Raw genomic sequence first — 16,025 nt, 5'->3', positions numbered from 1 at the left:
AAGCAGCTGCCAGCAGGGGTGTAACTCTATAATTCTAGGCATAGTGTACAACTTTGATAGTGATTGTGATGCATCCCAACCTCAAGAGGCCTGCTACTCTGAGACCTGTTTCGGCTTCACTGTGCCTATTATTGATAGAAGAGGGTGCAGAATGCAATGAAATGTGTTGCTACAGAGAGTGAGGTTGAACATGGTCAATAGTGTGGCTGCTTGGCCATGCCCCCACAGTTGGCCACACCCTCACTCTAGCTGCAGCAAGGCATGCCTGATGTCTCTGCGGGACTGTCTGATGTCTCCATCTCCACTGCCCTGCCTGATGTCTATGCGTCCCTGCTTCTGGGGACTGAAGCTTTGACAATCAAGTTGAATATAGGAACAGACCTTAATGACGTAACAGGAAAAAATTAAAACATACATAAAATGGGAAATAAATAAAATGAATTAGTTACTTACATCCATTTGATCCTCCTTTGCATTATAGTAAACTGTGTCATTGCCCTGTGGAACACATGAGAACAATTATTTTTTGCTAAAATTCTGCATATTTAATCTAAAGTAATACTGATTATCTAACCGTTCCTGCAAGCGTCCTTATAAAACATGGATAACATTGCAGGATACAAGGGAACTATATATGGAATGCAACTTCCTTATTAAAATGATATATTAGTTGCTGTAGACGAAGAAACAAAAAAAAACATTTAAAATCTGAAACCTTATTAGAAATATTTATTTAGTGGCTATAAGAAGGGGAACAAGATGAGATAGTATATGTGAAATTAAAAAAAGATTCCCAGAAGAGCTGTATATGCAACAAGTACTACCTGTACATGCATTTTTGTTAACAAACATTTATAAATACTATAACGCTAAGTAGATTTATAACTATCTATCCATCTATCTATCTATCTCTACATGTTATATATGTAATTACGCAAGGATATTATCCAATTCATGCATCATGGCTTATTTTTTGGGGAAATTCTAATACAAAAGATACTAGATTCTCTGAGTGTCTGATTCGGAGGTGGACGCTATGATGATTTTTGTGCAGTTGAGTGATTATTTGCTACTGCACATGCAGGAAAAGTCCTGAAAACCCCTACGGCGCATGCGTTCCCCTGAGTGTACGCAGAGTGCCAGAGTCTGCTGTACGGATACACTGACATTAGAACTGGCAAGGCAAAAATGTGGAAGTTCCCGGGGGCGGTGGTCTGATGTGCGCACAAACAAAGGCTGTCTCATGGGTGTGGCATGGGAGTGTTATGGGAGTGTCAGTGAACGCAGCTGCCTTCCCAAATGCAGATCGCCTCCTCAGAGCCATGGGGGTGATGTATAACATGTTTCTCCGCCTCTATATATAGTCAGCGGAGAAACATGTTATACATCACCCCCATGGCTCTGAGAAGGCGATCTGAATAGATATCTGAAGAAGCTGCTGCCAATATATAGAGGCGGAGAAACGCATTATACATCACCCCCATCGCCCTGAGAAGGCTATATGTTTTGGGCTGACAGCAGGTGACCAGATCCAGATAAGGAGTATACACTGAGTGCATTTCCTCTCTAATTTGGCTGCACTATCGGTAAACAACAGCAGCAGGAGGTATAAAGTAATTGGCTTGCTTACTGGGGACCGGGACTGTGTTTATGCAGCTATTATAAGGAGCCCACCAGAGACTACTATATATGTATATGATTGAACGGAACGTTTACAAAATAACAAGTCATAAGACTAACCAAGTTGTGAAAAGGATCTTACTAATCTATAGTTACTAAGGGACTGTCTTCAAATTAACTTTTTTAAACACTAATAGGGCCTTATATTTGTTTTTTAATGAGCATGCTCTTAAATCCAAAGTTCTGGAAACTGATGATTGATGTAAAAAATTTTTAAGATCGTAGTTGAATGTATTGGAGTCAAGAATAGGGTATTGTTAATTAGTAATCCTATCACGGCTAATTATGAAGCAGTGTCATTATTTATTCTTTATATTAAATAGATTACATTTTAATAAACTGAATTTCTCAAATGCCGACTAATTGAATAGCGCTTTCTTAAAAGAAGGTTTTTCATTATGATTATTTGCATTAACATTAAGGGAGAAATACCCTTTTAGAAAGCTGCAGTTTGATTAGTAAATATTGTCACCAGCTAGACTAGCACCGTAACTCTTTGGTTGTGTTTGTCTCAGGGCTTGCACTGTCCGGCGCCTACTAAAACACATGGGCTAGGCTAAAACTGGCGATTGCATATCACCGCCACTGTGACTCTGGAAAACTTAACCGGACATGCAGGATCGTCCATCTCTGAATCAGGCCCAGTGTGACATACTGATTATGATAATTGAGACCTATTCTGTATGTATATATATATATATATATATATATGGAGGGTACAACACTTGGCCACTTGCTATGCTATGTAAGTCTATAAAACCGCCTACTTATTGCCATACATTGGCTGTTTTGCACATAAACTGTACGGGTGGCCGATTCAGTTGTCCCCATTGCAATCCCGGAACTACATGTGGATATTTTCCCATTGGGAACCCTACCAGATGATTGTAGACAAACAGCTTGTTGTCAAAGTTTCCAGATCTGGATAACTGGAGCCAATGGGCCAAGTGATCTGGTGGTCAGACAATATTTTACAGGAGAATGCCTCCACTGTCTCGTTTCGACAGGTAATGAGCCTTTAACCCTTGACAAATATACATTACCTTTTGAATGTGTCAACAGAGGCACTCTCCAGGCATCTATGCAACCACACCACCCCTATCCATATGCTAAGTTTCAGGACAGTCACCATTATCAGTGGCTGCTTGCACCATCCCCCTCCTTGGTTTAAGACAGTTTCAGATGTATGTATCTCTGCATAGCCTGCAACTCCATCTACATTTCCACAGCACGCTCTCACTAAACATAGCCTAAGTGCAAATTCCCTGTTGCAACCCAGTTATGCCAATTCAGCCACAAGTGGATGGGCCACTGAAACGCATACAACTCTCAATTGCACGTAAATGCATGCACTCGGCTATAGAGCATGCGCAATGTTAAAGACTGCAAGATCTGTCCACAAAAACTGACTTACGCACAATTCTGCATCAGCCCCATAATAATTACTGGCACACTTTGCAGCTGCACAGGCGAGATTTCACTAACCTGCTCCCTCCAATTCATAATATGCCACACATCAGTCTCCCCAGTTTATAATATGCCAAACAGTAGTGTCCAAAATCCATTATATACTATATAAATATGCCACACAGCAAAGAACCAAAATCATAATGTCCCTCATAACACTGCCACAAATTTATAGTATGCCACACAGCTGTGCCACAAATTCATTATATGCCACTCAGCCATGAATTATGCAATTAATTTTTTTTTTGTAAACTCAGCGGCGCCCTCCAGTGGCCGGCGCCCTTAGGCGACTGCCTAAAGCTGCCTAATGGTAGCACCGGCCCTGTGCACAGCTAAGAACACAATACACTGACTCACCTGACCTTCGTGCGTTACATATCCTATCATAACATGCTTACTAAGCTTGCCTATAATGTAAATTCTGCATTTTAAGTGATTATCTTCTATAAATATTAATATATAAATGTCAGATAAAAAGGAGATCCATTAAGTATATGAGTTGTTGTATAACTAGGCAGTTAGCCAATACTAAAAGACTGGGGGGGCCTATTCATAATAACAAAAATTTCTCTGGAGGTAATTAGGTTTAGAACTCGCATTCCGAAAAGCTGTAATTTTTATGATGACAGTTTTGGGGAAATAGATACTTTTCCCTCTCTACACTAACTTACCGCAGCTGGAATCCGTGCTGCGCATGCGCCGTTACATCTGTAAAAGCAGAGCATGCGCAGCACTGCCTACAGCTGCGGTAATTGTGTCTCCCCCAACCCTCCCCCCCTCAGCTCACCACCCCCCTGTCCCCCACTTACCTACCTGCTGCAACCGCTTCAAGTTCCGTCTGACGTGCTGACACTGTGGGCCTGATTCAGACCCGGACGCTAATCAGCGAACGCACACTATGGCCGATAGTCGGCCATCTGCGAAAGCGTCACAGTGCGCGTGCGCGAGCCAGTCACTGTGATCTGGAATCGTGCGCTCGCAGTACACAGACTGAGCGCTAATTTGAGTGATAGATAGTGCCGTTTGTGGGTGGTGTCAGGGGATGGTCTCTGAAAATGGGGATGTGGATGTGTGAACGCAGGCGTGCCTGTGTGTTCTAATGGCGTTTCATGGGCATGCATAATTAGCCTGGAGGCGTCACTGTACATGTCACCTGGTTGTATTTCAGCCTGCAGTGATCGCAGTGCTTGCAGCGGGGTAGGGTCTACCTCAAGGGCTACGAGCAGCTCTGATGGCTCTCGATGTTACCAATATTACATAAACTTCCTGGAGATGATGTGTGCTGCAAAGGAAAAGTGGGTGTCTTTAGACTGGCGTGCGTTCACTCTGCCGTCGCTCTCTAAGACATAGATGGCATCCTTAAGCCCTACCGTGCGATCGCGGAATTTGCATACCCTGCCCCTGATGGCAGCGAAAATGTGCTACTTGGCGTCTGGGTCTGAATCGACCCCTGTGTTCTCCCGGCAAAACACAGCAGATGGAGCCTGAGAAGCGAGCAGAGTGACGGAGGGAGCCGGTGGAAGACCTGCCCTGCTGACAGCAGGTAAGTGTAACCTGCTATACGACACCTGACAGTGGCGTATGGTAACACTATCAAATTCCCGAAAATACATCATTTTCAGAATTTGATGAATAGCATAATTTCCATATTCCCATACTAATGTATGGGGAGTGTGGAAATTAACACAGGTGGACTTAGCAAGGAGATATCAGTGATATCTCCTGTGTTAAGTGTCTTCATGAATACTAAAACAACGGCAATTAAGGAAAATGTCCTTAAAACCGTTATTTTAGTGTTTATGAATAGGCCCCTGGGACATTGTAAGGGACAGATCTTCAAAACCTGGAATCTCCACTTAAATTAGGGACAGCGAATATACTGTAGCTGCTAAAAAAATAAAAGTGTAGTTGTCATTTTACAAGAGCAGGTAAGAAATAAAGACAAACACCATTTTAGATATTCATTGCTAGGTATGATTTTATTAATCTGTCACGAAGGCAATTACAATGAAACCAATATTTAGTGCACATATTCAATGGAAAATAATATGCAGTGAAATACAATGTCAGTGGAGCTGTACAAAGAGCCAAAGACCAAAGTGCCTTGTGTAATAAAAGGGTATGAGGCTGAACAATTCAATACAAATGCACCTGGCTATGCACCTGAGGTGCCTATATAAGAGTCGGATGTGCTATCAGTAATCCGATTTCATTTCTTTATGTCCACTGGTTTTTAATTTGAAAACTATTTTAGCAAAAAATGCTATAAGGATTTTCTATCAGGCTAGAAACAGCACGGGAAATTGTATTTACTGTTGAACCTAATGCTTCAGCTGATTCATTCCACACTCCCATCAGGGGTAAATACCATTCTTATTATAGCTGGCTTTGGAACATACTCTGGTGTTGAAATGGATGCACATGCTGTACCTACTACAGATGTATACATATACTGTATGTGGCTATATACTGTGTATATATATATATATATATATATATATATATATATATATATACACACACATATACACTGAAGTGTCAAAAGTCATGTCATACATTCCTAGTATTGTGTAGGACCTCTTCTAGCCCAGCGAAGTGCAATAACTCGATGTGGCATTGATTCCACAAGTGGACGGAAGACCTCTGGAGAGATATTGACCCATGCCATGTGGATAGCTTCCCACAGCTCCCTGATATTTGTAGATGCAGGATCTTGGGTGCGAATGGACCTGTCCACCACGTCCCATAAATGCTCTATTGGGTACATGTCGGGCAAACGTGGTGGCCACACCATTCGTCAAAACTCTCCAGAATGCTCCCCAAACCTTCTGGACAACTTGGGACCGATAACACAGTGCATTATACTGTTGCAATATTCCATCATTGTGGGGGTACATGAAGTCCATGAAGGGCTGCAAATGGTCATCAAGCAATGCGACATGTCAATGACGTGTTTAGATGGACCAGCGGAGTCAACCCATGCCACGTGACCACACCCTACACCATTTGTATCCGGTGTCGTAGTGTTAACAGGGAACCTTTGGTGGGCCTTCTGCACCCATATCCCATGGAAGCTAAAGAACACTGCATTGACCTGCTGGTTATGCATATAGTACCTCCTGCATTGAATGTGGATGTGATTTGAGCCAGTGTCTCTTGTCTGGTATCACAGACAATTCTGTCCAGACACTACTGGTCACGATCAAAAGCAGCCGTGGTTGGCTACTGCGCTGTCCACAGTGGGTGGTAATGCCTTCCATGAGGCATTCCCGGTATACACGTGACACTGTAGATCAAGGAATGTAAAATGTTCGTACAACTTCTGAAATGGAATGTCCCATCTGTTGGGCACGACCTATCATGTCCCTACAAACTCTAATAACTCATGTCGCCTTGCCATGAGCAGCCAAGCCAGTGTTCATACTCACTCATGAGATGTCAGATTACAACTGATGCAAGTCTGGGCGGACATTTCCAATATGTCACAGTGTGTGGCTTTTTATAAAGGGTATTCTGAAGTATTTCTTAAACACAGCTTAAGCAAGCATTTCATACTGTATTACATATTATGAGATTTAAAATAAAAAGCACAAAAAAAAATCTCATATTCAGAAGTGCTACTGTGTTGGACCTGAGTTTTGCAATGGGGGTTGTGGTAGTTATGGAGACCAATAATTTGTAATCATGTAAATGTTTGGTGGTAAAGAAATAAAACAAAGTCTCTAGGAGTATATAAATCCCAGTTTCAGATCTCAGCAACCTAGATTAATTTAGTATATTTGCCTATGTCACTGAAAATATAATATATGTATATTATTTTTTATATATTCATATTTTCGGTTATTCAAGTGAAAGAGTAATTACTGTATAGACTGGGTGTGGCTTGACATTTTAATACTTGAGGATGAATTATAGGAGTAAGCTGTCGGAAAAAAAAAAGTATTTTCTTTCTGAGGGGTTTTTGCTGTGATGCATCACAGCTGCTTGATGTTCAGCCAAAGGAGAGTGAAGTTGAGGATGTAAGTTGTAATATAGATGACATAAAAATACTCCAAGAAGTAGAAGAGCATATAGTTCTAGTAGGGAGAGCAGATAATGGACAGCAGTGTGGTCCCCAACAAAGTGACAGCAGTAGCCACCGGCAAAAAGGCATCATACCTCCCAACATCTCAAATGATCAAAGAGAGGTTACAGGTTTCTGAACATGCAGATGTCATAATACAAATTAACACAAGCCAACTAAACTAAAAATATACATAGTTGGTGAGCCATAAAAGACAAATTCATCAAGTTTAAATGTTGGTTAATTATAATTGAACAAGTAGGGGTATATTTACTAAAGTGAGAGTATTTAGAAGTGGAGATGTTGCCCATAGCAACCAATCAGATTCTAGCTATTATCTTCTAGAAGGTGCTAGTTAACTGTTAAGCAAAATCTGTTTGGCTGCTATGGGCAACAACTCCAATTCTAAAAACTCTTACTTTAGTAAATATACCCCGTAGAGTTAGCCAAAACCATACTTACCAACTCTTCTAGAATGTCCTTGGGAGTTGGGGGCTTTCCACCGACTCCCGACAGAGTTGGTTCATCTCTTGCATGCCGCTCACATCTGGCGGTTGGATGATGTGATTCAATTGCCCCACTCCCACTTTGCAATGCTGCAAATCACAGTTTTGAGCAGCAGGGGTGATGCCATGATGAAATGGTTGTGGGCCAGACCTCCCCCCACACATACACACACACACACAACGAATGGATGCTTCCCCTGTAACTCTCCTGGAATGAGCTAGATAAAAGTCTTCAACTACTGTATTGACAAAACTATTACACATGCCAATTTACCCTCGTTTCCACATATCGTAGAAACGACAGTTGGCTTAATCCCCATGTAATTCTGTTTGCTAATTATGTCTAGAGATATTTCTTGTGGGACAGGCCTGATTTGTATAAAATTGGCCCAAAGTCCATGATAAATGCACACAGCCTTTACAGCTTCCAATTAATTTACCCTCATTAGGGGAAAAAAAATCCTTCCTGATCCCATAAACACTTGGATTAATCCCCTGGGGCAATCGTCCTAATAAAACAGGTCAAATTCCCATGCTAAATAAAACCAGCATAAAAGAGGCATGAGCACTCACACTGTAGACATACAAATTCCTCCATTTCTAACATGGAATAAAATAAAAAAAAGGGCAAAACATGAGAATCTTATATAAGTGAACATTTTTTTTTATTATTCATATTATACCATATTTTTAAGACTATTCTGGATTTATATGTTCTGCAAGTTAGCAGTCATTGTCTAAACACAGCATAAGCATAACTTTTAGCAGTATTTATAGCCATGCTTCTATAATTCCTGACATATTGCATTTGCAAGGTGACAAGCAAGAGCCCGAAGCATGCCTTCACTCTCACAAATCAAGTCATGTAAATATTGCTGGCCAGAATGAAAAACTGCTAATTTCCACATAAAATATATCATTACAATTAAATTTTAATGGGTTGTGTGAATGGTTTATAGCATTCTATTTTACGGTAAAAAAAAGTACTTCATGAATATTTGAAAAGAAAACTTAAACTAATATGAATCTCCTGCAAAAAAAGAACATTGTAGTGATGTAATGGATATAATTTATTTTAATGTAATCTATAACAACAGAAATTTGCTTTTAAGTTAAATACCAAAGGGTAGATTTACTAAGACAAAGTTTGTCAAAGCCGATAATTATCGGCCGCTTTGCGCTTTGACTGATAGTTTTAAAACAGCAATAGGAATAAATGCTATACAAGTCTGGTTTAGCTATTATATCTATTGCTGGTTTTAAAGCATTGGTCAAAGCCACAAATACATAAATACATTTAGTAAATATACCCTCAAATGTTTTTAACTTGACGGTCACAACCTAAACATGTACATGCTATTTATTAAACTAAGAGGGTATCCAATTAGCAGCGCTAAAGTAGCGCTGCCAATTGATCGCGGCAGGGCTATCCTATTAGCCCCAAACTGCCGCCCGACACCGGCACTTATGATGGATATTTTTCGGCACCTGATGTGTTCCGAAAAATAATCCACAATAAGTGCCGTTTTTTCACCTCAAAAAGGAGAAAACACATATGTATGCAAGCTTATCGCAGACCCTATGTGTTTTTGTGACATATATCCTATTATTTCATTTAATTAATCGTCAAAAAATCCCTGTTTTTCGCCGATCATGGGGATCCATTAGAGCCTGAACAATGGGGTTTATTGGATACCGCCCTAAGTGTTAATCATATATTCACATTTTGTTAAGGTATATAAATTTGGAACCGTTTTTCAAAGTCATTCATCAGCAAAACAATGGCAGATGCTAAATGCATAGCATTTGCCCTTCTGCTACACGGGAGGTTTCTGTCCTCTGAGCTCTGCTATGGCTTTGGTGCTTACTGCACTTGGTTTTATATGACTGCACACAGAACTGCACAGTAAGGTGACAAGTTTTGCAATTTGTTGATCAAAATAATAGGGGTTTGGTGGATAGAGTCATAGTAATATAGGGCTCTGTTTATTATTATGCAGCAATAAGAACCTATTTCTGCTGTGTAAATGCTGCAGAGGCAAAAGAGCAATAGTCAACTGCTTTATTTATTTATAAAACTAATTTTAGTTTTTTTAGATCTTAAACACCCGTGGCCTACTTATAACCAATGCAAGGATATGATATTAATGATCCCATTTTAATATACAGTGGGTAAAATAAGTATTGAACACATCAACATTTTTCTCAGTAAATATATTTGTAATGGGGCTTTTGTAATGAAATTTTCACCAAATGTCAGCAACAACCCATGAAATCCACTCATGCAAAGAAATCAAACCATATATGTCCATAAATTAAGTTATGTGTAATAATGTGAAATGACACACAGAAAAAGTATTGAAAACATGAAGAAAGGAAGGTGCAAAAAGGTATGGAAAGCCAAGACACCAACTGAAATCTAGCAGTAATTAGAAAGCAATCCTGCCCCTTGTCAGTGCAAATTAATATAAACTGGTTCAGTCCCAACTGATGGCCTATAAAAAGGTGTCTCATTACCAAGGTGTCACACAAGAAACATCTCATGATGGGTAAAAGCAAAGAGCTCTCTCAAGACCTTTGCAACCTTATTGTTGCAAAACATACTGATGACATTGATAACAGAAGGATTTCTAAACTTCTGAATGTTTCAGTAAGCACTGTTGGGGCCATAATCCGGAACTGGAAAGAACATAATTTCACAATAAACCGGCCACGACCAGGTGCTTCCCGCAAGAATTATCAGAAAAGTTGACCAAGAGTCAAGGACCATTTGTGGAGAGCTTCAGAAAGACCTCGAATTATTAGGTACAATTGTTTCAAAGAAAACAATAAGTAATGTAAGGGCACCAGGAAATATTTATGATTGAGGGGCCTATTCATCATGTTAATTATCGGGGTCCGAACGGACCCCGATAATTAAAATCCTAACTCGCCGCGGCTAACGGAGCAATTCACCATTGCTCCAGTGCGGTGACAGCGGTTTCACTGCTCCTTTTCGGAGCAGTGAATCCTTTCACTGCTTCTCTCGGAGCAGTGGCGGGAGTGCGCATGCGTGACCTACAGGTCAAGCATGCACACAAGGGCCCCGACATCCTGCGGAAGGAGCCGGACAGGGGAGGAGGGATCCAAAAGGATCCCTCTTGGCAGGCCGGACCTTCTTCTCATAGGGAAGAATCGGGTTGCGATCTGAAGATGGCGAATGCTCCCACAGTCAAACTCTGAAAATATTATATTTTGGAGCTTGATAAATATTGTCCCATACTAGTGTATGGGGACAGTGGGCCATTCCGCGAGAGGAAGGTAAGTAGGAGATATCTGTGATATCTCCTGCTTTACATTTTTGATGAATGGCCCGAACACTTAATTTTCACAATTGCAGGTGTAAATGTGAATTTTCACCTGCTTTTGTGAAAATTAAGTAATGATAAATAGGTCCCAGAATATCTAAAATATCCTGGCTGGGCCTAATGGTATTCAATGTTTTAATATTTTTTGTCATTTGTAGGTGGTGGCAGTTCACTTTTGTTCAGTCCACACCCTAGAGGATTGGACCTGATGGTGAAAAGCAAGGGCCTAGTAGACAAGGGGCCCGATTCAGCGGTGGATGCTATTGCAGCTGCGGTTAGAATTTTTTGTGGAGTCGCAGTGGCAGGTTATGCAATTGCTAGTTTCAGCCTGTCCCTTGTGTTCTATTGTGCGCTGGACAATACAAGCCCTGAGACGCCCATTTTCAATTTCTGTGGACAGTGCAACTCCACCGGTGGTAATGAACACTCCACCATCGGAACACCATCAACACTTGCTATGGCTGACGTAGTGTCTCCTTCTGAACTCCAGATAAACATGGACTCTGTGGCTGTGGCTCTGCATTTGGGAATGCAGCTGCATTCATTAACATACCTGTGAAACTCCCATGAGACAACCTTTTTTGCGTTCACTTCAGGGCTGTTCCAAGACACCACCCAGGAACATCCATGGTTTTGCTTTGCAGGTTCTAATGCCAGCGCCTCCATAACCACCAGTGGACTCTGCATACACTCAGGAAAATTCATGTGCCATAGGAGTTTTTAGGACTTTTCGCGAATTTGCCCAAGAAGTGGAGCAGTCTATACTATTTTTTCATTTTTTTTAACAATTGCAGCTATCTCACCTACCTCTATTATTTGGTGCATGTTTTCATGTTTGTGTGTTTCCATTTGTTTTTGTGCATAATGCTTATTACAACCAGTAACTTTTAATTTTGAAGACCAAAAAATATATAGAAAATTATGACTACAACTTGAAGCGACGTAAGTGTTAAAATGGTGACAAATTCGGTGATTTAGCCTCAGTTAAACATAACAGTTTCCAACTCCTCAGAAAATTACCAGAAAGTCATCAATTTTAAAAATCGGAAGTTATTACACCCCCATAAGTTACTGCTCTGTTTACAGAATAAAGTATTTTTCAATTTATTTTCTTCTGCTATTGACATTCTGAGATGGTAACAGAAAAAAATGCAACACTGTGATCCTTTTTATATAGGCTTCCCCATACTTTGTTTTTTACATCAAAGCATGGGGAATCTTATCGGTAGAGCAACCCAGGCAACATGAGGAAGAGAAGCATCAATGGTGAGTGGAGCCTACACACAGATAGGCGGTGTGTTACTATGGTGGCCGTACGCTGCTGCCAGAATCGTGCAGGAGCCACTTTCTCCCTGGGCTCATCTGATTGGCAGGTGTAACAGAAGGAGGCGAGAACAGGAAGAAGGCAAGGAGACAGCTGTCTTTGCTGCTATTCTCCCGTTGTCACAGATGGACGTGGGTTTGAACCCAGGGTGGAATCGGAAGGTGGTTGAGAGAACGCTGTCTGGTACTGGAACACAGCCGGTCTCAGTGGGGTATGACTCATGTAGTAGACGTGAAGTAGGGGTGACACGTAGGGCGAGGTACAGCTGAGGGGTCGCTCACTGAAACTTAAATCCGGATCTGGCTGATCGAGCGGGAGGTGCGAACCAGGAGAAGGACTGTAACTAGGAGCTGATTGGTACCAGGTGGAGTGGTGACAGACAAGATACACTGGAACTGCAGCACGAAAGGTATAAGTGAGCACAGGGAACTAGCTCACAGAATACGCTGTGATAACGTTGCACTGGCAGCCAAAGGGCCTCTTGACAGCCCTTTAGTACCCTCAGGTAGTGCAGGATTGGCTGCTAGCTCTCTGAATCAGGCTGCCCGCTGATTGGCCAACCCAGGCACCTGACCCCAATCCAAGAAGGACGCGTCCAGAGAACTACAGCGCGGGAGTGCTGCCCGACTCACCCTCTCTCAGCTGCTTCCAGATGGATGCCTTCAGCCTCCGTAGTCCCACAGCACCCAGCGTCACTCTCCAAGGGCCCGCAACGCCGCTGGACGACCTGCACCAGAGCACCCGGAGAGGTAAGGTGCACACTCCTGGCTGCCTCTCGGACCCGACCGTGACAGTACCCCCTCCTTTATGGGTGGCCTCAGGACACTTTTTGGGCTTTTCAGTGGGCTCCGAGTGAAACTTAAGCACCAATCGAGGGGCATGGACATCCCTCGCTTCTACCCAACATCATTCCTCAGGACCATAGCCTCTCCAATCTAGTAAATACTTGAGACGACCGTATCGAACACGAGAGTCCAATATTTGTTTGACTTCAAACTCTACGCCCCTCTCGGTAAGAACTTTGGGAGAACGTGGTAGAACTTTGCGGAAGCAATTGAGGATCAGAGGTTTTAATAGAAAGATGTGGAAGGAGCTGGGTATTCTGAGGTAGGATGGAAGTTTTAACCTGTAAATCACTGGGTTAATTACTTGTAAGATGGGAAACGGGCCGATGAAGCGAGGGGCAAACTTCATTGATGGAACCTTGAGACAAAAATTTCGGGGGGACAGCCATACTAGATCGCCCTCTTTCAGGTTGGGAACAGCTCTTCTCTTCTTGTCGGCCCCTATCTTGTACCGGTCGGAGGTTTTCCGTAAAGAGGCATGAACTTGAGTCCAATTTTGTGAGAATTTTTGTAGAGTAGAGGCTACTGCTGGTACTTCGAAGATTGGCAGTTCCTTGAATTCCGGTACCCTGGGAAGTAGACCAAAAACTGTGAAGAATGGGGTTACACATGTAGAAGACTGGTAAGAACGGTTATGAGCGAATTCTGCCCAGGGTAGGGTTTTTGCCCAATTGTCTTGGGACGAGGACATATGGATCCATAAGAAGGTCTCAAGGTCTTGATTTATTCTTTCCGTTGACCCGTTGGAGAAGATGATAGGCCGTAGAAAAATTCAACTTGACTCGGAAGACAGAGCAGGGGGCTCTCCAAAACTTCGCTACAAACTGGTCTGAGATGATCTCGGTCGGAAGTCCATGAAGGCAGAAAATATGGTTGACGAACAATTGAGCCAGATCGGGAGCGGAAGGTAGCTTTTTGATGGGAATGTAGTGTACCATATTTGAAAACCGATCCACCACTACCCAGATGGTGGTAAATCCGTTGGAGGCAGGCAAATCTGTTACGAAGTCCATGGATAAACGTGTCCATGGACGGGTCAGAATAGACAGAGGAAGTGAGGTACCGGCTGGAGCTTGTTTGTAAGTTTTATGCTGAGCACAAAGTGGGCAGGAGGAAATGAATTCTGCGACTTCCGTTTTCATAGCAGGCCACCAATATGAGCGCTGTAGAAGTTCCAAGGTCTTACGTATGGCCATGTGCCCGGAGAAACGAGAGGAATGAGCCCAATTTTGTAGCTGCTTGCGCAGATCGGGGGCCACAAAGGTTTTCCCAGGAGGAGGTTGAATGTGGGTAGTGGCAAATACTTTGGATTCATGGACTGGAGTCTCTTTAAGATTCTCGGTAGCTGGTTAGGAGGAGAAAGAGCGGGAGAGGGCATCTGCTCTCTGGTTTAGGGAATCGGGTCGATAGGTCAGAGTAAAATTGAAGCGGGAGAAGAATATCGCCCAACGGGCCAGTCGAGAGCTGAGACATTGGATGTTTTTCAAGTGCAGAAGATTCCGGTGATCTGTGTAGACTGTGATGGGAAAAATGGCCCCTTCGAGGAGATATCGCCATTCTCCAAAGGCTAATTTCACCGCTAACAACTCTTGCTCCCCAATGGGGTAATTCCTTTCAGCCAGAGAGAACTTTTTGGAAAAGAATCCATAGGGATGGTATTTATTATCCTCAAATTTGTGTGAGATCACCGCCCCTACTGCCTCTGAGGATGCGTCCACCTCTAGAATAAATGGATTATTTACATCAGGTTGTCTCAAAACAGGAGCAGAGATGAAAGCTTGTTTTAAAATGTGAAAGGCGGTGTTGGCCTCAGGAGGCCACTGAGATGGGTTCGCCCCCTTGCGAGTTAGTGCGGAAATAGGTGCCACTAGGGTGGAGAATCCTTTAATAAATCTTCGATAGTAATTAGCGAAGCCAAGAAATCTTTGTACCGCCTTCAGTGAATTTGGACGAGACCAATCCAGGATAGCCTGTACTTTCTTGGGGTCCATTTCTAGGCCGGCACCTAAGATGATGTATCCTAGAAACAGGACGGACACCTCAAACACGCATTTCTCTACTTTACTGTATAGACGGTTTCTCCGTAGGCGAGTCAGGACCTCTTTGACTTGAGAACGATGTTCGCACAGGCTGGAAGAAAATATCATGTCGTCTAGATAGATCACCACAGAAACATACAGTAAATCCCGAGAGATTTCATTCACGAAATTTTGAAAAACCGCAGGGGCATTGCAGAGACCAAAGGGCATCACCAGGTATTCAAAATGCCCATCTCGAGTATTAAAAGCGGTTTTCCACTCATCACGGCTCGTATCCCAATAAGATTGTATGCACCTCGTAAGTCCAACTTGGTGAATATGGAGGCTCCTTTCACCCGATCGAACAGTTCTGTAATGAGGGGTATCGGATACCGGTTCTTAATAGTGATGCCATTTAGACCTCGGTAGTAGATACAGGGACGCAGGCCTCCATCCTTTTTAAACACGAAGAAGAATGGACAAGGTAGAGTCAGTTTTAGCTGGAGACGAGGACATAACTCTCAACCTGGTGTCTCCAGTGCCGTTTAGGAGCAGAAGTTTCCCGGAGGACGACGAGCAAGTAGCAACTAGATGCCCAGTCTCTCCGCAATACATACAGAGGTTCTCCCGGTGGCACCTTTGTCATTCCTCAACTGAGAGACGGTTAATCTGCATAGGCTCATCACCTAATTGTTCGGGCGATGGAGCAGCTGGAGAGTTAGTAGGCCGGAATCTGAACCGATCTCCCCTGGCTTTCTCGCCTTGTCGTTCTCGA

General features: G+C 42.6%; 1 protein-coding gene across 4 annotated transcripts in view; it reads right to left on the bottom strand.

The window, feature by feature from the left end:
• Positions 1–16,025, bottom strand: part of CACNA2D1 (calcium voltage-gated channel auxiliary subunit alpha2delta 1) — a 901,795-nt gene that overhangs the window by 509,956 nt on the left and 375,814 nt on the right. For all 4 annotated transcript variants that reach the window (XM_088468929.1, XM_088468931.1, XM_088468930.1 and 1 more), the window contains exon 5: positions 454–498. In XM_088468929.1, coding sequence (XP_088325055.1) covers positions 454–498 — 45 coding nt within the window. The remainder of the gene's footprint in view (positions 1–453; positions 499–16,025) is intronic.

The sequence above is a fragment of the Taudactylus pleione genome, unplaced genomic scaffold (assembly GCF_031769625.1).
Source record: "Taudactylus pleione unplaced genomic scaffold, aTauple2 ptg000086l, whole genome shotgun sequence".
Classification (NCBI taxonomy): domain Eukaryota; kingdom Metazoa; phylum Chordata; class Amphibia; order Anura; family Myobatrachidae; genus Taudactylus; species Taudactylus pleione.
The sequence above is the reverse complement of the archived record's forward strand: the minus strand, read 5'-3'. Positions and strand labels throughout refer to the sequence as shown.